This window comes from Ranitomeya variabilis, chromosome 8, assembly GCF_051348905.1.
Source record: "Ranitomeya variabilis isolate aRanVar5 chromosome 8, aRanVar5.hap1, whole genome shotgun sequence".
Taxonomy (NCBI): domain Eukaryota; kingdom Metazoa; phylum Chordata; class Amphibia; order Anura; family Dendrobatidae; genus Ranitomeya; species Ranitomeya variabilis.
The window spans coordinates 144,037,155-144,059,694 of NC_135239.1; the positions used below are offsets into that span (position 1 = coordinate 144,037,155).

At 41.0% G+C, this 22,540-nt stretch overlaps 1 protein-coding gene across 1 annotated transcript in view; it reads left to right on the forward strand.

Annotated features, from left to right (window-relative positions):
* ST13 (ST13 Hsp70 interacting protein) overlaps positions 1-22,540 on the forward strand; it is a 202,530-nt gene that overhangs the window by 74,820 nt on the left and 105,170 nt on the right. The window contains exon 4 of the mRNA XM_077276087.1: positions 5,542-5,612. Coding sequence (XP_077132202.1) covers positions 5,542-5,612 — 71 coding nt within the window. The remainder of the gene's footprint in view (positions 1-5,541; positions 5,613-22,540) is intronic.

Sequence of the window (22,540 nt, forward strand, 5' to 3'; positions counted from 1 at the left end):
TGCACACTATTTAATGTTGCAACTACTGTACTCACAAGTCCGAGATCCTTTTAGGAAAGGTGAGCAAACAACCCCCATCATCCTTCAGAATATTATGAATCAGTGGGTATATTCTGAAGGATGATGGGGGTTCTAGCCATATTTAGTGTAAATATACTTTGGTTAGGCTATGGGTTGAACTAGATGGACTTAAAGTCTTCCTTCAACCTTAATAACTATGTAATATAGTGGCCAAAGTGTTTATTGCAAATGTGACTACTACCTCCCTCATCTTTCAGAATACATCCACGTATACAGTAAGTGTGTGTATTCCTGAGGATGAGGGGGGTGGTAGTCACAATATACGGTACTGTAGGTACTGTAATTCACAGATCCCCATAACAGAGCATCATCTGCAGATAATGTTTTGTATTTAATTAAAGGTTTTTGCATACTATTTGTCTCAAAATAGTTTTTTTCTTATTTTCCGCTCTAAAATCTAGGTGCATCTTATAATCAGGTGCATCTTATAAAGCGAAAAATACAGTAAAAGGTTTAATCAGTCCATATGTAATGTAAAGGTAGTATAGAGCATACCCATCTTAGAGTGAAGAGACCCCACATACAGCCACCTGTGCCCGACACCTGTGTTTCTCTGTTACGCTTCCTCAAGAGGATTGTGTCTATTTAGGCTATGTGCTCACGTAGAATGGTCCTCTGCGGATTTTTTGATAAATCTGCAGGGCAAAAACGCTGCATTTTTGCTGCAGATTTAACGCAGATTTACCGCGATTTTTGTGCGGATTCCACTGCGGTTTTACACCTGCAGTTTTCTATTGGAGCAGGTGTAAAACCGCTGCGGAATCCGCAGAAAGAATTGACATGCTGCGAAATGTAAACCGCTGCGTTTCCGCGCGGTTTTTTCCGCAGCATGGGCACAGCGTTTTCTGTTTCCCATAGGTTTACACTGTAATGTAAACTCATGGGAAACTGCTGCGGACCCGCAGCTGCGGAAACACTGCAGATCCGCAGCAAAATCCGCAGCGTGTGCACATACCTATACAGTCTGGTGTTGCTCTTTTATGTCTGTTAGATATGTTCTTGTGCCTACTGTGTGTAGAGCATGGGACACCATTCCCCTGCCACAGGTGCATCCTATTCCGCCACTCAAATCCAGCGCATGTGAAAAGGAAAAGCCCCCATGACATCACAAACACAGGCCTATATTTGCTAGATGCCTTCAGAGGTGCAACGACATAGTGTGCATGTGCATACCAGGCACTATTTTCATGGAGTCTAACTGAAGCTGCCAATTGAATTATTATTATTATTATTATACATTTTTATAGCACCATTTATTCCATGGTGCTTTACATGTGAAATACAGGGCAAATATAGACAAATACATTAAACATGAGAAAAAAAACAAGGCACACGGGTACATAAGAAGGGAGGACCCTGCCCGCGAGGGCTCACAGTCTGCAGGGGATGGGTGATGATACACTAGGAGAGGGTAGAGCTGGTTGTGCGGCGGTTCAGTAGGTTCAGGATCACTGCAGGCTTGTCGGAAGAGGTGAGTCTTCAGGTTCTCTTTGAAGGTTTCTATGGTAGGCGAGAGTCTGATGTGTACATATTGCTTAAAGTTCTTGTGCATAACATGGGCGCCATTTTAGAGTTGAAAGGCGGTGGCCATTTTGGTTTGTATATTAAGATGAGGTAAGGAAATAAAGTCAAAATATCATAGAAACCTAATGATTGTGTGTGAGAGAATGTAGTCTTCAGAAATATTGCATCCAACGTGTGAAGAAAAAAAGGAAAAATGATTGTGTTATAAGAGAGATGTCACGGGGTCACCCGTGCAACAGATATTAAGTGCAACAGGATAAAGTGCAAGGCAGTTATACAGTGGCAGTTGGACAGGGCAGGAGACAGGTAAGGTGCATACGTTTTTCATACAAACATGCTTCTTGGTCAGTCGTACTACATTATGCATTGCTCATATCAATCTGTTTCTTATTTGTTTTTACTTCGGCTTTCTCACAACGCGCCCGCCCTTTAACACATTCTGTGCACTCTCTCCATATCCACCCCTCCCTTCTCCCATGTATAACTCTGAGGCTCTACTGACATTTCTTATCCACTCCAAACCATCCAATACCTCCATGCAGCACTCAAAACGTTCATACAAATCATCCCACCACCTGCTCTTTCTGTTTTTTCAAAATCCGCAGTGCACTTGCTGCAGAAAAAACTGCGGAAACGCTGCATTGTTTATTCCGCAGCATGTTCATTCTTTGTGCGGATTCCGCTGCGGTTTACACCTGCTCCATAATAGGAATCTGTTGGTGTAAAACCACAGGTTGAATGTGCACAAAAAATGCATAAAATCCGTGGTAAATCACTGCGTTTTACCTGCGGATTTCTCAAAACAGGTCCGGAAAAATCCACAAAGGTTCCAACTTTGTGTGCACACATACCCTTACACTTCAATAATACACTGAAGAATGCCCTAGATGAAGCCGCACCTTCTACACGCAGAAAGACCCGACACAGACAACGGCAGCCCTGGCACACAATGCAAACACGCTTTCTTCAGCGCTGCTCAAGGTGTGCAGATCGGCAGTGGAGAAAATCTCTTAGCAGAAAACTTTATCCACTATATGTTCATGCTCAAAACCTATAACTCTGCCCTTCATCTGGCCAAACAATCTTACTTCACCACCCTCATCACCTCACTATCCAACAACCCAAAACGACTTTTTGAAACCTTGAACTCCCTCCTGAAACCTAAAGTACTGGCCCCCACCACCAACCTCAGCGGTGAGGATCTGGCCACTTATTTCCTAGAAAAAAATCAACCACATCCATCAGGATATCTCAGCCCAATCTCCTCAGTGCCTGGATCCCCTTCCCTGCCGCACCTCAAGCTCACTAGACATCTCTAAACCTATTTCAGAAGAAGTTGTTTCCAAGCTCCTCGCTTCTGCTCGGCCTACAACCTGCAACAGTGACCCCATTCCTTCACATCTCCTGCAGTTTCTTTCACCAGTGGTCACCACTCAACTGACTAAAATATTTAACCTCTCTCTTTCTTCAGGTATCTTTCCCTCCTCATTTAAACATGCCATCATAACCCCTTTACTTACAAAGCCATCCCTGGACTAGAACTGCACTGCTAACTACACACCTGTCTCTAACCTTTCCTTCATCTCTAAACTCCTGGAATGCTTGGTCCACTCTCGTCTAATCCACTATCTCTCGGATAACTCTCTTCTCGACCCCTTACAATCTGGTTTCCTCTCTTTACACTCCACTGAAACTGCACTCACTAAAGTCTCTAATGATCTAATAACAGCTAAATCCAAAGGTCATTGCTCCCTGCTGATTCTCCTTTATCTCTCTGCCGCATTTGACACTGTGGATCACCAGCTTCTCCTCACTATGCTCCGCTCTATAGGCCTCAAGGACACAGCCCTCTCCTAGTTCTCCTCCTACCTCTCTGACTGCTCCTTCATTGTATCTTTTGCCGGCTTCTCTTCCTCCCCTCGTCCCCTTACTATCGGGGTTCCGCAGGGCTCAGTCCTAGGCCTCCTCCTTTTCTCTCTACACACTGCCCCTATTGTACAAACAATCAGAAGATTTAGGTTCCAATATCATCCCTATGCTGACGACACCCAATTATACACTTCTTCCCCTGACATCACCCCTACCCTAATTCAAAATACCAAGGATTGTCTGTCTGCTGTCTCTAACATCATGTCCTCCCTCTATCTGAAACTAAATCTCTCCAAAACGGAACTTCTTGTGTTTCTCTCTTCTACTAACCTCACTCTACCATACGTCAAAATTACATTGGAGGGTTCAACCATAACTTCCAAGCAGCATACCCTTTGTCTTGGGGTCATATTTAACACCGAACTTTCCTTTACTCCCTATATCCGATCACTCACTCGCTCTTGTCACCTGCATCTTAAAGACATCTCCAGAATCCGACCTTTTCTCACCTTTGAAACTGCTAAGACTCTTGCTGTCGCTCTTATTCATTCTCGTCTGGACTACTGCAACTCTCTTCTAATCGGTCTCTCTCTTACCTATCTTTCTCCTCTCCAATCCATCTTGAATGCTGCAGCCAGAGTCATATTTCTGTCCAGCCGCTTCACCGATGCCTCCATCTTGTGCCAGTCATTACACTGGCTACCCATTCGCTACAGGGTCCAGTATAAACTCCTCTCTCTCACCCACAAAGCTCTTCACAGTACTGCACCGCCTTATATCTCCTCTCTCATCTCTGTATATCGCCCTACTCGTGCCCTCCGTTCTACTAATGACCTAAGGCTAACATCCCCCGTAATCCGAACCTCGCACCTCTGTCTCCAAGACTTCTCTTGTGCTGCGTCAGCTCTCTGGAATGCACTTCCCCAGACGATCAGACTGATACCTAGCCCCGACCTATTCAAGCGCGCTTTGAAAACCCATCTCTTCAAACAAGCCTACCGCATCAACTACTCAGTAAACTAACTTTGCCCTGTTCCCTCTTTCCAAATATTTTGAATCTGCACCCTACTATTCATCTGTCTCCACACCCTCCATGCACACGAGAACTGCACTTGATACTTGACTATTGCACTTAAACACACGGGCTGATGACCGGATCATGCAGCTTTATATGAAAATCCCTATGTATTATAATTGCCAGACCTGAAATAACAAGCACTTTTCACCTATTGCATCCCCCCATTTTCTTGTAGATTGTGAGCTTGCGAGCAGGGACCTCACCCCTAATGTCACTGTTTTACTTGTCTTAACTTGTATTGAATTTATTGTCTGTACATGTCCCTGCTTAATTGTAAAGTGCTGTGGAATATGTTGGCGGTATGTAAATAATTATTATGTAGATGCAGTAGCATAGTGTCTGAAATGGGTGAAATTGCTGATGTGAGTGCATAATGGGATAGTGATAAATAAAAAATACATAAAAACTTACAGAAAACCCAATATGTGACATACAAAAGTTCCCACGCAGGTCTAAAGTAATCCTGTGCTTACCACGACTTTCACCGAATCCGTAGTTTAAAGCATATGGAGCCTCGTTCTGATGCTCCATAAGCAGCAGCCACTCCCGGCGATGAGTATGAGGCTCCATAGGCGTTAAATAACCGATTTGGTGGGGGTTGCGGGCATAGGGAGAAGCGTTGGACTACTTCAGACTTGCGTGGGGATTTGTTTTTTTAATTAATTGGTGAACCAGGGACAGTGTCAGTTTTTGTTGTATTTATTTAGTAATGGGGGTGAAGCAGCGTTATTTATTTGGCAAAGAAGACATTCTTTGTGAAAATGTTATTGTTTTTTAGCATGCACTTTTTTTTATTAGACTTTGAGTTTTAACAACTTTGTTTGATTTACCAAGAATTTTCACTGTTTACTTGGAGTGCACAGGTGAAATCTTCATCTGATATGAGTACACCGTTCCTTACTTATAGTATCTGAGCCCCTTATTTTGCTATGTAATTGGTGATGTGTGTGTATATGTATATAGATATGATATTCATTTTTTTTTTCCAGAAATTGATAATGAAGGAGTGATTACTGCAGATGATGAAGACCCTCAAGAAATGGGAAATGATGACTTGGAGGTAAAAAAATGTATTTTTGTTTGTTTGTTTGTTTCCTTATTTCAAAAGCCATAAAAAAATTTTTTTCCTTTTGGCATTGCTGTATAATAATTTGTTTTATGCAAGGGATGAGTTGTAGTTTTGAATGACACCATTTATTTTACCATGTAATGTACTGAAAAACAGGGATAAAACAATTAAATTGGGTGAAATGGTGTAAAAGTAAAAGCTGCATTGATTTATGACTTTCATTATGTTGTAAAAGTGACCTGGCAATGTGACTCTCCAGGCCATTGGCGACAATATAAAAAAAATAGAAAAAAAATAATACAGGTGGTGCAAATAAATTCAGAACTTTTGTTAAAGAGAAAATTTGGCCTTTTCCAATTTTCTGAAATTGATCTAACTTTTTCGTTTTTGATATTTAGGCTGTGTGCATACATTGAGCATTTTTGCCACCAGATTTTCTTGATGAACCTGAAGCAATCCTGAAGCCAGTAATGCACACAGTATTTTTGACTTTCAGATTCAGAAAATAATCTGCAGCATGTCAATTCTGTGCGTTTTTGCCCTGCGTTTTCCCCCTGCGTTTTTTCCCATTTACTTCAGTCAAATCTGTCAAAAATGCAGGGCAAAAATTTGTGTTTTTGCAGCTGCGGTTTTCCTGGAAGAGGTGCAGAATTTTTTCACAATGTGTGCACATACCCTTGTGGTATGTGTGCTCGTTAAGTATTTGGTGCAGAAATTTCTGCACCATTTCTGCATCTCTTGGCACTTATAATATGCAGTGTTTTTTTGTTTTGTTTTTTTTTTCATGTGTTTTTCTGCAGATTTTCCCCCACTCATTGGTATGACTGAAATATGGAGCTAACGCACTAAAAATGTTGCCATGTTACAGATTTAAATCTGTCACAAATAAGCAACATATGTATGAAGCTTCAGAAATCTTATTTGCTTTGCTGGCATCAGGAAACACTTCAGGTTTTGTGAGAAATTGGCACAGAAAAAACGGCAACAAACACTACAGATCTGCAACGTGTGTGCAGGCCCTTGATGTATACTCAAATTTATATTTTCATTTGAATTTTCCAGACATGACCATACCAAATTTTGGGGGTTTTGTTTTTTTCTTGTTTTTTTTTAACTGTGAAAAAGGTGTGATTTATACTTTTTGTTTTAGGGCTGTTTTATGAGTCGTGTTATTTACAGTACTGTTGATATCAGTGTACATGTGTGACAACCTTGTGCTGCGTCAGTGTGACACATACTGGTCCCTGGGAATTGGCGGTACTGTACTGTTGGCTCTGTTCCTGGATGCTGAAGACGGCTCATCATTCTTCCCTGCTCGCGCTGCGATCAGTGCTAGCAGGGGACAATGTTCAGTTGTATTCAGCTGATAATAGCAAGAGCAGACGGTGGCTGATGATCGTATTCAACAGCCGCCGCCTGTGCAATAAATAAATTTAAAAAAAACAAATACCGTGGTGTTCACCTGTATTTTTTGATAACCAGCCAGGCAAAGCTGACAGCTTCCAGCTACAACCCTCAGCTGTCTGCTTCAGTAAGGCTGATTAATGAAGAAATTTGGTTAAATTATTTCAATAAACACACAGCAAGTATAAAGTCCTTTTATTAGAAATAAAAACAAATCACACTTTTCCTTTTTTATTTAAAAATAACAGTTAAGTTATACTCGCCTAACACCCATTCCATTGAAGCCCCCGTCTCCTCTAATAAAACAAAAATATAAAGCAACCATATCCCTCACCTGTCAAACGTTCTGTCCCATGCGGTAATCCATGTCTGGGGTTAAACTGTTTTCAACCTCTACGGTGCCAATATGCGACCGTCCAGGCTGAGAACCACTGATGAATAAGCTGTAGACGAAGGGAGAAATGGGGATTTCCAGCACATCCATCCAGTTTGAGTAAAATAATCAAAATTTATTTAGAACATTTTAAAAACCAACATTAAAAAGAAAGAGAGAGGAACTCTCTTTGCCTGACGCGTTTCTGGCGCACCACGGCGCCCTTAGTCATAGGAACTAATATGACATGAATACACAGGTTTATATATGACAAGGAACCAATCACAGACATAGCAATTAAATTTCATTGGAAAAAGCTGCAGCTAAATTCACATAACAAAACTTTACCTTATTTATCAAATGTCTTAGAAATACACTAACATCTGTTCTAAATTACCAAAAAATTCATTAGTTGTTCAATATATGTAAAAAAAATCATTTTTGTAATTCATACCATGTGGATATTTGGTGTCTAAAGTTAGAATCCAAAAGGCTTCCCGCAGAGCTAATCGCTTCCTCCAATCTCTACCTCTAGGTGACTGACTAACCCTTTCAATGCCAAAAGAGGAAAAATCTGACAGATCTCCCTGGTGCACAGAGATAAAACTTTACCTTATTTATCAAATGTCTTAGAAATACACTAATATCTGTTCTAAATTACCAAAAAATTCATTAGTTGTTCAATATAAGTAAAAAAGATCATTTTTGTAATTCATACCATGTGGATATTTGGTGTCTAAAGTTAGAATCCAAAAGGCTTCCCGCAGAGCCAATTGCTTCCTCCAATCTCCACCTCTAGGTGACTGACTAACCCTTTCAATGCCAAAAAAGGAAAAATCTGACAGATCTCCCTGGTGCACGGAGATAAAACTTTACCTTATTTATCAAATATCTTAGAAATACACTAATATCTATTTTAAATTACCAAAAATTTCATTAGTTGTTCAATATATGTAAAAAAGATCATTTTTGTAATTCATACCATGTGGATATTTGGTGTCTAAAGTTAGAATCCAAAAGGCTTCCCGCAGAGCCAATTGCTTCCTCCAATCTCCACCTCTAGGTGACTGACTAACCCTTTCAATGCCAAAAAAGGAAAAATCTGACAGATCTCCCTGGTGCACGGAGATAAAATGTTTTGTGGCCCCAGAATAACCTGGATTTCTATTCCTTACATTGGCTATATGTTCAGAAATTCTCTTTTTGATTTTCCTAGTGGTATAACCTATATAACAAATATTACAGGCTTTGCATTTTATACAGTATATAACATGATCAGAATCACAGTTGATAAATGATTTTATATTATAAGTAACATTGTGATTTGAAGAAAAAGAAGTTCTCTTATTGTCTGCAAATTGGCAGACATTACATCTATTGCCAGAACATTTAAAGAAACCCTTCACTGATAGCCATGATGTGGGAGTTTTTTTCGGGTGCACCATACTGGGAGATAAAATATTCCCCAGTGTGCAACCTCTTTTGGCCACTACCCTGCAACCATTTTGGAGAATTGTGCACAAAGAACTATCTTGATTGACTACAGGAAGATATTTAAGAATAATCTGTCTGATTTTGTTGTATTGACTGCTGTACGCAGTAGAAAATGTAATGTGCGCTTCAGAAGCAGCATTTACTTTTTTGTTTTCAGAATGTAACAAATTGGTACGTGGAATTTTGGAAACCTGTCTGAATGCATGTTTTATATTAGATTGTTTGTACCCTCTGTCCAGCAGTCTATCAGAAATAATGCGACTTTCTTTATGAAACTTTTCATCGCTAGAGCAGATTCTTCTCGCTCTAGTAAGTTCCCCCCTAGGAATGGCGTGAATGGTGTGGCGAGGGTGTGAGCTCGAGGACATCAGGATCGTGTTACCAGAGTTGTCTTTTCTATAGAGTGAGGTGTTAACCCTTTGTGTTGTATTACTGCCTGTAAGGAGAACATCCAAAAATGAGACTTCATCTGAAGGAATGCCACTGGTGAAGCGTAGATTACACTGATTGTCATTGAGATAGGACATAAAATCAGGAAATTTTGTCACCTCCCCCTGCCAAATTAACAAAATATCATCCACAAATCTCCCATACCAATTAAGGCATGGGAGAAATGGATTATCATCCGTAAATATATAAATTTCTTCCCACCATGCCATAAATAAAATTGCTAAAGATGGAGAGAACTTAGACCCCATAGGAGCACCCATGGTTTGAATATAGTAGTTATTTTGGAACATGAAAAAATTGTGTTTTAGTAGATAATGTAAGGACGCAAGAATAAACCATTTCAATGAATCTGAGTAACTGCTATACTTATTTAGATGATATTCAATTGCTGTCATAGCCAAAGAGTGGGGAATACACGAATATAAGTTTGTGACATCACAAGTCACAAAAGAATAAATGTGACACCACTGGAAGGTGTCAAAAACCTTCAAAACTGATGAGGTGTCTTTGAGATACCCTGGAATCCTTGGGATTAAAGGCTGAAGATATTCATCAATCAAATGACTGAGATTCTCATTTAGGGAACCCATCCCAGAGATTATAGGTCGTAAGGGTGGAGGGAAAACATTTTTATGTGTTTTTGGGAGCCCATGAAAAATTGGAATAATTGGATGTTCCGGAAGCAGCCATTTATAAATTTTGTTATCAATGACCCCCAATCTCTGTGCATTATTCAGTATATCAGTCATATCATATTTGAAAGACAATGTGGGGTCAGATTTTATAGAAGTGTATGTGCTGGTATCCTGTATAATAGATGTTATCAATTTACAGTATAATGCAGTATCTATAACTACTATGCAACCTCCTTTGTCTGACTGGCGAATTGTCAGATCATAATTGTGTTGTAAATCTCTCACAGCCTGGGATTGAATTTTACTCAAGTTACTTCGATGGTTAGCATTCCGTGTTTCAGCATGTAGTTTTTTCAAATCCTGTTCTACTAAGGTCTGAAACAAGTCTAGAGCAGGGACTCTTGATTGGAGGGGATAATATGCGGGATTAGATGAAAGCACCTGCACATCTTTGTCCTTTATTTTGTCCTCATCAAAATTTTCCTCTTGGAGGGAGGTTAAAGTAAGTAGCATGCATTGTTCCATAAATGAAAGAGACGCATTATTTTCTTTAGTGCAATATGATTTTTTGCTGCTAGGATTGAAGTCATTTAGATTTTCTGAAAAAAAATGTCTTTTAATCGTAAGAAGACGAGTAAATTTGTTGACATCTTTGATAGTCTCAAATAAATTGAAGTTACCAGATGGAACAAAGTTCAGACCTTTGGCCAATACCTCAATTTGTGTAGAAGATAAAATGGTCGGAGTCAAAACTATGACACTGTTCAGATGCTGGTTCAATACTGATGTCTGCGTTTTCTTTCCCTCCTGGGATATCTTCTCCATTCGTCTCTTGCGGGCTCTCCTGCCCCCCCTCCTCCTCCGGCGTTTTTTGACATAGCAGTGTTGTGAGCATGTCTGGCATCCGCACTGGAGAAGGACACATCTGTTTCACACTCCGATGGATTATACTCCGATGAAGAGAAAGACACAGATTTTCTACGTGCATATTCACATTGATGCCACTGAGGTTGGTTTCTAAGTATAGGCTTGGGTGTGTGATCAATCCGTTTTTTCCATGAGTACACTTTATCATTTTTGTAGTCAAAAGAGTCTCTATTAAATTTAGATTTTTTCATTTTGATAATGGAATCCTCCATTATCTTCAAGTGATCAGTCATTTTTTTAGAAAGCATATCAAAATCAGGCTGGTCAGTATATTTAGAAAGTTCTTTGTTAGTATTGTCAATGTCCATCTTGAGTTGGTGAAGTTTTATTTCTTCATATGATATAATCAAACTCATAAGCTTTAGCGAACATTGTGAAAGAATCATATTCCACTCAGAAAGAAACTTGTCAGAAAAAATATAAGTGGGAGATTTCTTCATACGCAAACCCCTGGGAATCATTTCTTTTTCAACATATTTTTTGAGAGTATTATGGTCCCACCAGGTGCGTATTTCTTGCTGAGAAAACTTCTCCAGCTTCGAATAGAGATCTTTCAGTTCACTAGGTGGTGCAGAGATACCATCTGTATTATCAAACACTGAAGCTAATTTAGCCATGCGGGAGTCCATGATTATATAGGAAACTGCACAGTGTGTATGAATACAAACCACACTTGTGAGCTAGTTGCTGCTTTTCCCAAACATTAGAAATTTTGCAACGGAATAAATAATAGTATTGTATAATATCATCCGTATAATCAGACAAATATATAAAAAAACTCACTTGAGCTTTTTGAAAGAAAACTTCGGCGGAGCTCCAAATCACTGCATAAACAATTCAGAAAAAGGAGGAGGGGGGAAGAGGAAGGGTTGAAGCTTGACACGCCGAGACATGCATCTAAGAACCGTTGCAAATAAATGTAACTGATGGGTGCCGTACCTGCCGGTGATTAACAGCTGCTGTAGACGAAGGGAGAAATGGGGATTTCCAGCACATCCATCCAGTTTGAGTAAAATAATCAAAATTTATTTAGAACATTTTAAAAACCAACATTAAAAAGAAAGAGAGAGGAACTCTCTTTGCCTGACGCGTTTCTGGCGCACCACGGCGCCCTTAGTCATAGGAACTAATATGACATGAATACACAGGTTTATATATGACAAGGAACCAATCACAGACATAGCAATTAAATTTCATTGGAAAAAGCTGCAGCTAAATTCACATAACAAAACTTTACCTTATTTATCAAATGTCTTAGAAATACACTAACATCTGTTCTAAATTACCAAAAAATTCATTAGTTGTTCAATATATGTAAAAAAAATCATTTTTGTAATTCATACCATGTGGATATTTGGTGTCTAAAGTTAGAATCCAAAAGGCTTCCCGCAGAGCTAATCGCTTCCTCCAATCTCTACCTCTAGGTGACTGACTAACCCTTTCAATGCCAAAAGAGGAAAAATCTGACAGATCTCCCTGGTGCACAGAGATAAAACTTTACCTTATTTATCAAATGTCTTAGAAATACACTAACATCTGTTCTAAATTACCAAAAAATTCATTAGTTGTTCAATATAAGTAAAAAAGATCATTTTTGTAATTCATACCATGTGGATATTTGGTGTCTAAAGTTAGAATCCAAAAGGCTTCCCGCAGAGCCAATTGCTTCCTCCAATCTCCACCTCTAGGTGACTGACTAACCCTTTCAATGCCAAAAAAGGAAAAATCTGACAGATCTCCCTGGTGCACGGAGATAAAACTTTACCTTATTTATCAAATATCTTAGAAATACACTAATATCTATTTTAAATTACCAAAAATTTCATTAGTTGTTCAATATATGTAAAAAAGATCATTTTTGTAATTCATACCATGTGGATATTTGGTGTCTAAAGTTAGAATCCAAAAGGCTTCCCGCAGAGCCAATTGCTTCCTCCAATCTCCACCTCTAGGTGACTGACTAACCCTTTCAATGCCAAAAAAGGAAAAATCTGACAGATCTCCCTGGTGCACGGAGATAAAATGTTTTGTGGCCCCAGAATAACCTGGATTTCTATTCCTTACATTGGCTATATGTTCAGAAATTCTCTTTTTGATTTTCCTAGTGGTATAACCTATATAACAAATATTACAGGCTTTGCATTTTATACAGTATATAACATGATCAGAATCACAGTTGATAAATGATTTTATATTATAAGTAACATTGTGATTTGAAGAAAAAGAAGTTCTCTTATTGTCTGCAAATTGGCAGACATTACATCTATTGCCAGAACATTTAAAGAAACCCTTCTGCGGGAAGCCTTTTGGATTCTAACTTTAGACACCAAATATCCACATGGTATGAATTACAAAAATGATCTTTTTTACATATATTGAACAACTAATGAAATTTTTGGTAATTTAAAATAGATATTAGTGTATTTCTAAGATATTTGATAAATAAGGTAAAGTTTTATCTCCGTGCACCAGGGAGATCTGTCAGATTTTTCCTTTTTTGGCATTGAAAGGGTTAGTCAGTCACCTAGAGGTGGAGATTGGAGGAAGCAATTGGCTCTGCGGGAAGCCTTTTGGATTCTAACTTTAGACACCAATTATCCACATGGTATGAATTACAAAAATGATTTTTTTTACATATATTGAACAACTAATGAATTTTTTGGTAATTTAGAACAGATGTTAGTGTATTTCTAAGACATTTGATAAATAAGGTAAAGTTTTGTTATGTGAATTTAGCTGCAGCTTTTTCCAATGAAATTTAATTGCTATGTCTGTGATTGGTTCCTTGTCATATATAAACCTGTGTATTCATGTCATATTAGTTCCTATGACTAAGGGCGCCGTGGTGCGCCAGAAACGCGTCAGGCAAAGAGAGTTCCTCTCTCTTTCTTTTTAATGTTGGTTTTTAAAATGTTCTAAATAAATTTTGATTATTTTACTCAAACTGGATGGATGTGCTGGAAATCCCCATTTCTCCCTTCGTCTACAGCAGCTGTTAATCACCGGCAGGTACGGCACCCATCAGTTACATTTATTTGCAACGGTTCTTAGATGCATGTCTCGGCGTGTCAAGCTTCAACCCTTCCTCTTCCCCCCTCCTCCTTTTTCTGAATTGATGAATAAGCTGCTGCAAGCACAGCATTAGCGACCACATCATTAGTGAACAGTAGTGACCTCATCGAGATTACCGCAGGTCACTGAGGCTGCGTTCCCAGCCAGGCTGAACTGCCGTGACCTCTGCAACATGAAAAAGTCAGTGAGATTACCACAGTCCAGCTCAGTGAGTTCATAGCAGATCACTGAGAATTTTTTGCTGTGTATTTATTTACAACACAACTATAGTACTAATAGTGCATAGGTGTCTTATAGACTCCTCTCCATTATTAAGCTGTGGGCTTCATGTCACCAGACAATACAAGGGTCACATCAACCCCACAAGTATGAACCCCACTTGCCACCGCCCATGGGCAAGTGGGAAGAGCCAGGCAAAGTGCCAGAATTGGTGCATCTAATAGATCACAGCGAGAGCATGGGAGAATGAAGAGTTCGTTCTTCCACACCTGGCGCCAGGGAACAGTGCTAACTGAACTGCTGATTCACAGGCACTGGTACGTGTCACACTGATGATACACGGATGTCATCTGTGTGTCATCAGTGTGCGCGTGTGCGGCCCGTGCTGCCGTTGGAATACGGACATGACAGCGTATTTTGCCCACGGACACACGGTCCGTGGAAACACACTGGTATGTGTACAAACCCATTCACTTGAATGGGTCTACATATGTGTCTCTGTTAGGCCATGTTCACACTTTGCGGCGTCCCTCTGCGGGTTCTCCCGCAGCGGATTTGATAAATCTGCAGGGCAAAACCGCTGCGGTTATCCCTGCAGATTTATCGCGGTTTGTTCCGCGGTTTCCGCTGCGGGTTTCCGCCTATACTATTGATGCTGCATATGCAGCAATATGCAGCATCAATAGTAATGTTAAAAATAATAAAAATTGGTTATACTCACCCTCTGATGTCCGGATCTTCTCGGCGCTGCACCCGGCGGTCCGGTTCCAAAGATGATGTGCGAGAAGGACCCTTCGTGACGTCACGGTCATGTGACCGCGACGTCACCGCAGGTCCTGTTCGCACAGCAACTCTGACCGGCCGGCCGCGTGCAGCGCTGAGAGGTGAGTATGACATGATTTTTTATTTTTATTCTTTTTTTTTTTACCCCAAATATGGTTCCCAGGGCCTGGAGGAGAGTCTCCTCTCCTCCACCCCGGGTACCACCCGCACATTAGCCGCTTACTTCCCGCAACGTGGGCACAGCCCCATGCGGGAAGTAAGCGGTTCAATGCATTCCTATGGGTGCAGAATCGCAGCGATTCTGCACAAAGAAGTGACATGCTGCGGGTTTTAAACCGCTGCATTTCTGCGTGGTTTTTCCCGCAGCATGTGCACAGCGGTTTGCGGTTTCCATAGGGTTTACATGTAAATGGAAACGCTATGGAAACTGCTGCGGACCCGCAGCATCAAAATCGCGGCGGTTCCGCGGTAAAAACCGCAAAGTGTGAACATGGCCTTAGGCCTCTTTCACACTTCTGTCTTTTTCCTCCCGTCGAAATCCGTCAATTTTTGAAAAAACAGGATCCTGCAAATTTTTCTGCAGGATCCTGTTTTTTCCCATAGACTTGTATTAGCTACGGATTGTGACGGATGGCCATCCGTTTCATCTGTCGTGCACTGGATCCGTCAGAAAATAGCTGTCCATCGGGCGGAGAAAACGTTCAGAGGAACGTTTTTTCTGCACGTCGGAAAATCTCTCAGCGACGTATCCTGCGCTGTCCGTCGTGGCTGTAATGGAAGCCTATGGACGCAGGATCCGTCGCTGACCGTCAAACACAGGAATCCAGCGACGTATCCCGTTTTTTCATTCTGAGCATGCCTGGAAGGATTTTCTAGTCCGGGGAAAAAATTCTTTAGTTTTCCCACTATTTTCACAACACGCGTCGATACGTCTCTTCACTGCATTATGACGCACCCCAACCGACGGAAGTGTGAAAGAAGCCTTACTTGTCAAAACTATCACCACACGTACCGGACACACTGCCTTAACGAGGTCTTATATGAAGTGAATCTGTCACTAAATGAATGCTCGCTGAAACCTGAGCGGCGTGAATCGGAGCTTGGCTGCGCTCGGTATGTGCACACATGGGAGGGACCTGTCAATCACCAGGAGAAGCCAGCTGAGGACAGCATCAGTCTGGTCTCTCCCTATAGGCCGTGACTCGCTTTTCAATGTGTTTGCAGTGTGTCAGTGATAGACTAGGCTGCAATTCATTCTAGGAAAGAAAAGGAGATCCAGCTCAACGATGTAGTGAGTCATGACTAAGGGTGCTTTGCCACCAGAAATGCGTTGATATTGTTTTTATTCTTATTGCTGCTGATGTTTTTATTCCTCACATTATATATCCGAAGTGAATAAAGTTACGGATTTTTTTCACTACATCGTTGAGCTGGATCTCCTTTTCTTTCCTTTTTTGCCCACGCCCTGACACAGCGGTTCCATGCTCCGAGTTTCCAGGGATGTCGACTATGGTGAGCTGGACTTTGCTTTGTTCCAATTCATTCTGCCTATGGTTCAGTTAGCATGAATCTGGAAACACATTTACTTTAACTCATTCTCAACATCTATTTTGCAGTGTTACGTTTGTATTGCAATGAATTAGAAAAGTGATTAGATAGATAAAAGTTGAAGTCCCATAAAGGGAATATGTAAAAAAAAAAAAAAAAATTGTGTGTGTATACATGTACAGTCATGGCCAAAAGTATTGACACCACTGCAACTCTGTCAGATAATACTCAGTTTCTTCCTGAAAATGATTGCAAACACAAATTCTTTGGTATTATTATCTTCATTTAATTTGTCTTAAATGAAAAAACACAAAAGAGAATGAAGCAAAAAGCAAAACATTGATCATTTCACACAAAACTCCAAAAATGGGCCAGACAAAAGTATTGGCACCCTCAGCCTAATACTTGGTTGCACAACCTTTAGCCAAAATAACTGCGACCAACCGCATCCGGTAACCATCAATGAGTTTCTTACAATGCTCTGCTGGAATTTTAGACCATTCTTCTTTGGCAAACTGCTCCAGGTCCCTGATATTTGAAGGGTGCCTTCTCCAAACTGCCATTTTTAGATCTCTCCACAGGTGTCCTATGGGATTCAGGTCTGGACTCATTGCTGGCCACCTTAGAAGTCTCCAGTGCTTTCTCTCAAACCATTTTCTAGTGCTTTTTGAAGTGTGTTTTGGGTCATTGTCCTGCTGGAAGAACCATGACCTCTGAGGGAGACCCAGCTTTCTCACACTGGGCCCTACATTATGCTGCAAAATTTGTTGGTAGTCTTCAGACTTCATAATGCCATGCTCACGGTCAAGCAGTCCAGTGCCAGAGGCAGCAAAGCACCCCCAAAACATCAAGGAACCTCCGCCATGTTTGACTGTAGGGACCGTGTTCTTTTCTTTGAGTGCCTCTTTTTTTCTCCTGTAAACTCTATGTTGATGCCTTTGCCCAAAAAGCTCTACTTTTGTCTCATCTGACCAGAGAACATTCTTCCAAAACGTTTTAGGCTTTTTCAGGTAAGTTTTGGCAAACTCCAGCCTGGCTTTTTTATGTCTCAGGGTAAGAAGTGGGGTCTTCCTGGGTCTCCTACCATACAGTCCCTTTTCATTCAGACGCCGACGGATAGTACGGGTTGTCACTGTTGTATCCTCGGACTGCAGGGCAGCTTGAACTTGTTTGGATGTTAGTCGAGGTTCTTTATCCAACATCCGCACAATCTTGCGTTGAAATCTCTTGTCAATTTTTCTTTTCCGTCCACATCTAGGGAGGGTTAGTCACAGGAACATTCAGGTTTTTGGAGATGGACTTGTAGCCTTGAGATTGCTCATGCTTCCTCACAATTTGGTTTCTCAAGTCCTCAGACAGTTCTTTGGTCTTCTTTCTTTTCTCTATGCTCAATGTGGTACACACAAGGACACAGGACAGAGGCTGAGTCAACTGGCTGCAAGTGTGATTTAGTTATTGCCAACACCTGTTAGGTGCCACAGGTAAGTTACAGGTGCTGTTAATTACACTAATTAGAGAAGCATCACATGATTTTTCGAACAGTGACAATACTTTTGTCCACCCCCTTTTTTATGTTTGGTGTGGAATTATATCCAATTTGGCTTTAGGAAAATTATTTTTGTGTTTTTTCATTTAAGACAAATTAAATGAAGATAATAATACCAAAGAATTTGTAACATAGTAACATAGTTAGTAAGGCCGAAAAAAGACATTTGTCCATCCAGTTCAGCCTATATTCCTATATTCCATCATAATAAATCCCCAGATCTACATCCTTCTACAGAACCTAATAATTGTATGATACAATATTGTTCTGCTCCAGGAAGACATCCAGGCCTCTCTTGAACCCCTCGACTGAGTTCGCCATCACCACCTCCTCAGGCAAGCAATTCCAGATTCTCACTGCCCTAACAGTAAAGAATCCTCTTCTATGTTGGTGGAATAACCTTCTCTCCTCCAGACGCAAAGAATGCCCCCTTGTGCCCGTCACCTTCCTTGGTATAAACAGATCCTCAGCGAGATATTTGTATTGTCCCCTTATATACTTATACATGGTTATTAGATCGCCCCTCAGTCGTCTTTTTTCTAGACTAAATAATCCTAATTTCGCTAATCTATCTGGGTATTGTAGTTCTCCCATCCCCTTTATTAACTTTGTTGCCCTCCTTTGTACTCTCTCTAGTTCCATTATATCCTTCCTGAGCACCGGTGCCCAAAACTGGACACAGTACTCCATGTGCGGTCTAACTAGGGATTTGTACAGAGGCAGTATAATGCTCTCATCATGTGTATCCAGACCTCTTTTAATGCACCCCATGATCCTGTTTGCCTTGGCAGCTGCTGCCTGGCACTGGCTGCTCCAGGTAAGTTTATCATTAACTAGGATCCCCAAGTCCTTCTCCCTGTCAGATTTACCCAGTGGTTTCCCGTTCAGTGTGTAATGGTGATATTGATTCCTTCTTCCCATGTGTATAACCTTACATTTATCATTGTTAAACCTCATCTGCCACCTTTCAGCCCAAGTTTCCAACTTATCCAGATCCATCTGTAGCAGAATACTATCTTCTCTTGTATTAACTGCTTTACATAGTTTTGTATCATCTGCAAATATCAATATTTTACTGTGTAAACCTTCTACCAGATCATTAATGAATATGTTGAAGAGAACAGGTCCCAATACCGACCCCTGCGGTACCCCACTGGTCACAGCGACCCAGTTAGAGACTATACCATTTATAACCACCCTCTGCTTTCTATCACTAAGCCAGTTACTAACCCATTTACACACATTTTCCCCCAGACCAAGCATTCTCATTTTGTGTACCAACCTCTTGTGCGGCACGGTATCAAACGCTTTGGAAAAATCGAGATATACCACGTCCAATGACTCACCGTGGTCTAGCCTATAGCTTACCTCTTCATAAAAACTGATTAGATTGGTTTGACATGAGCGATTTCTCATAAACCCATGCTGATATGGAGTTAAACAGTTATTCTCATTGAGATAATCCAGAATAACATCCTTCAGAAACCCTTCAAATATTTTACCAACAGTAGAGGTTAGACTTACTGGCCTATAATTTCCAGGTTCACTTTTAGAGCGCTTTTTGAATATTGGCACCATGTGTTTGCAATCATTTTCAGGAAGAAACTGAGTATTATCTGACAGTATTGCAGGGGTGTCAATACTTTTGGCCATGACTGTATATACATAGACAGACAGAAAAGTACAAAACAAAAAAAATCCATTATGCTGAAAAAGATAATGTTTACAGCGGCTCCAAAAAGCGTACATATACATTTATCTAATGCCGCTAGGCAAAAATATATATAACTTAACATGAGGTTCTTAATTTATCATTCTGATCAGACTGCATGAAGTCCACTGCCACTTCACGGCGAACCTCTTAGTGGGTCCCTATCGCTCTAACGGAGCGGAGCCATGTGCTGACCACCACAGCAGCAACAATGCACCAGCAGGGCGGACGGCCTGATGCCCCACAGCGACCATGCTGCAATACTGATTCCCCTTGACTCCAGGCCGCACGGCCCCGCCAGCACAAAACCACAGCAACAATGGCCACCACACAGCACCAAACCCAAATGACAGGAGCATTGAAATTCGCCTTCATCAAACTCTCAAGTGAGAGCAGAAATAGGCTAGACCCTTTTCTTTGCTGTCTCCTGCTAATTTAAAATCACCTGTACCAAATGGGAAGAGTGCACATCTGAAAAGAAATAGGGCAGATCATGCAATATGCTCCGTTACGGCGATAAAGACCCACTGAGAGGTTAGCCATGACGTGGCAGTGGGCTTGATAAGCCTGATCAGAATGCTATTGGTTTTTTTTTTTGTTTGTTTTTTTTACACAAAAAAAAAATTGCGTCAATAAATCGTCATATTTCTAAAGCAAAAATAAACCAAAAAAGGGTATCTGCCTCCAGAGCAGCCTAATCTAGAAAAAGTTTGTGATTTTTATCTTTTCATCATACTGCTGAACAAAGTCGCTTGCATAAAAATTGTAACCCTGAAGACGTAATCTTGTCCTGTGGAAAAAAAAAGCACCACTCTGATCCATCAGCAGAAGAATTTTTAAAAAGTGATGGCTCTCAGAATATATGGAAATGTAAAACTATTTTTCCTATAAAATTTTTGTGTAATATCGGCCAAAAAAAGCTACAAATGTGGCATCGTAGTGACCCAAAGAATGTCTGCCATGACGTTTACCATCCTTGAACAGCGTTAAAAGAAAGAAAAAAACTGAATTACTGTAAATTTTTGCCTTCCCAAAATCAGAATGCAAAGGGATCAAAAAATGTCAAGTAATCCAAAATAGTACAATGAATCTTAAACTCATCTCTTTAAAAAAAAAAAAAAAAAAAAAAAAAAAAGCCCTCACATGACTAAAAAAAAGCAGAGAAATTATAGCTCTCTAGATGTGGTGGTTCAAAAAACTTTATTTATAATGTGCTATATTAGCAAAACGTAAAAAGCCGATATAAATCCAGTATCGTTGTAATCGCACTGACCCAAAGAATAAAGCTGTTGTAAGGTATGAGAATACGACATCTTTCAGTTGGAGTCCCCCTGAAAAAGCGTAGCAAAACCACTCGAAATCACTTTTTTTAAGTACCTGTAGGTTACTTTTTTTTTGTTTAAATAAATCCATAGTACACGTGAAAATAAACTTTGTAAAATATCTTGTCAGAGAAATCCACTTTTCTCCTGGATTAATCATTCATTTTCAAAATCCTCATTTCTGAGTTAAAATCTGTGTTCAGTGAAGGCAGAATTTCCCTTTACTGCGGTAGGAGATAAACGTTAGTGTTCATAATGTTCATTGAGAACTGTAACTGTTGTTTATTTGGTCTCCCATGACCACACCATGAGGGAGGGGGGATCCACCCAGGGCCGGCTCCAGGTTTTTGAGGGTCCCAGCCGAAAGTCTGTTGGCCTCCCCCCTTTAACACATACCATGATTCATGATGCACAGATACAGCAGAAAAATATAGGTATAGTACAATGCCAGATTTCACTTCTTACATGAGTGATAGCTATTGTAAATTCTACAATACCATACAGCAGAGGGGCTTTATATAAGTCAACCCCTTATATGCCAATATAAGCACATAGCACCCAGATGTGGAGGAGAGGAGACTCTCCTACAGGGACTGGGCACCATATCCCTGTAATTAAAATAAAAAATGGAGTTATACTCACCTTCTGGTGGCCCCCGGATCCAGCCCAGGCCTTAGCGATGCTCCCGGCAGCTCCCGTTCCCAGTGATCCTTTGCGACAATGACCTGTGATGACGTAGCAGTCTCGCGTGATGCTACGTCACCTGGGGTTATTGTCGCAAAGGATCACTGGGAACGGGCACACCGTGAGGATCGGGGATTTTTTTTATTATTATTCTTAACAATATATATTTTTTTACTATTGATGCTGCATAGGCAGCATCAATAGTAAAAAGTTGGTTACCCCCCCCCCCATATCTCGCTAGAGTCCCTGCACTTGCCCGGGTGCTGACGACGGCCCTGGATCCACCCTTCAGAGACAGGAAGCCTACAGACATAAAAGGGCGGCACCTCTCTCCCGCATCAGTTGGTTTCCTGTCCCTGACAGGGGTACCTCTTCAGACACACCTTGGAAGAGGCTAGAAGAGTTAAGATGTACCCAGGCCTGGCTGGTCAGCTCAGGCAGCGGTGGTCCCCTGTCTCGGCCTGTCTGGTGTGCTGGAAGCGCCACACGGCAGGGGAACTGCAGGTGTAGGCGCCAGCAGAGGAAGCGGCCTCCGGGAAGGAGTGCGAGCTTGAGGATGCTTCAACGCCACAGGTGCCAGGTGAGTATGTGTTGCGGGGGAGGTCCGTCTCCTGGGCTGCGCCAGGCTCGCAGTGGTGTTTCTTGGTCCCTGTTGTGGTCCGCCGGTGGTGGATGGGGTGTGGTATCCTTTGTGACGTGCTGCGTCCTGCTTGGTGCCTTCTCCTCCTGCGTTGCCTGGCTTCGGTCTCCA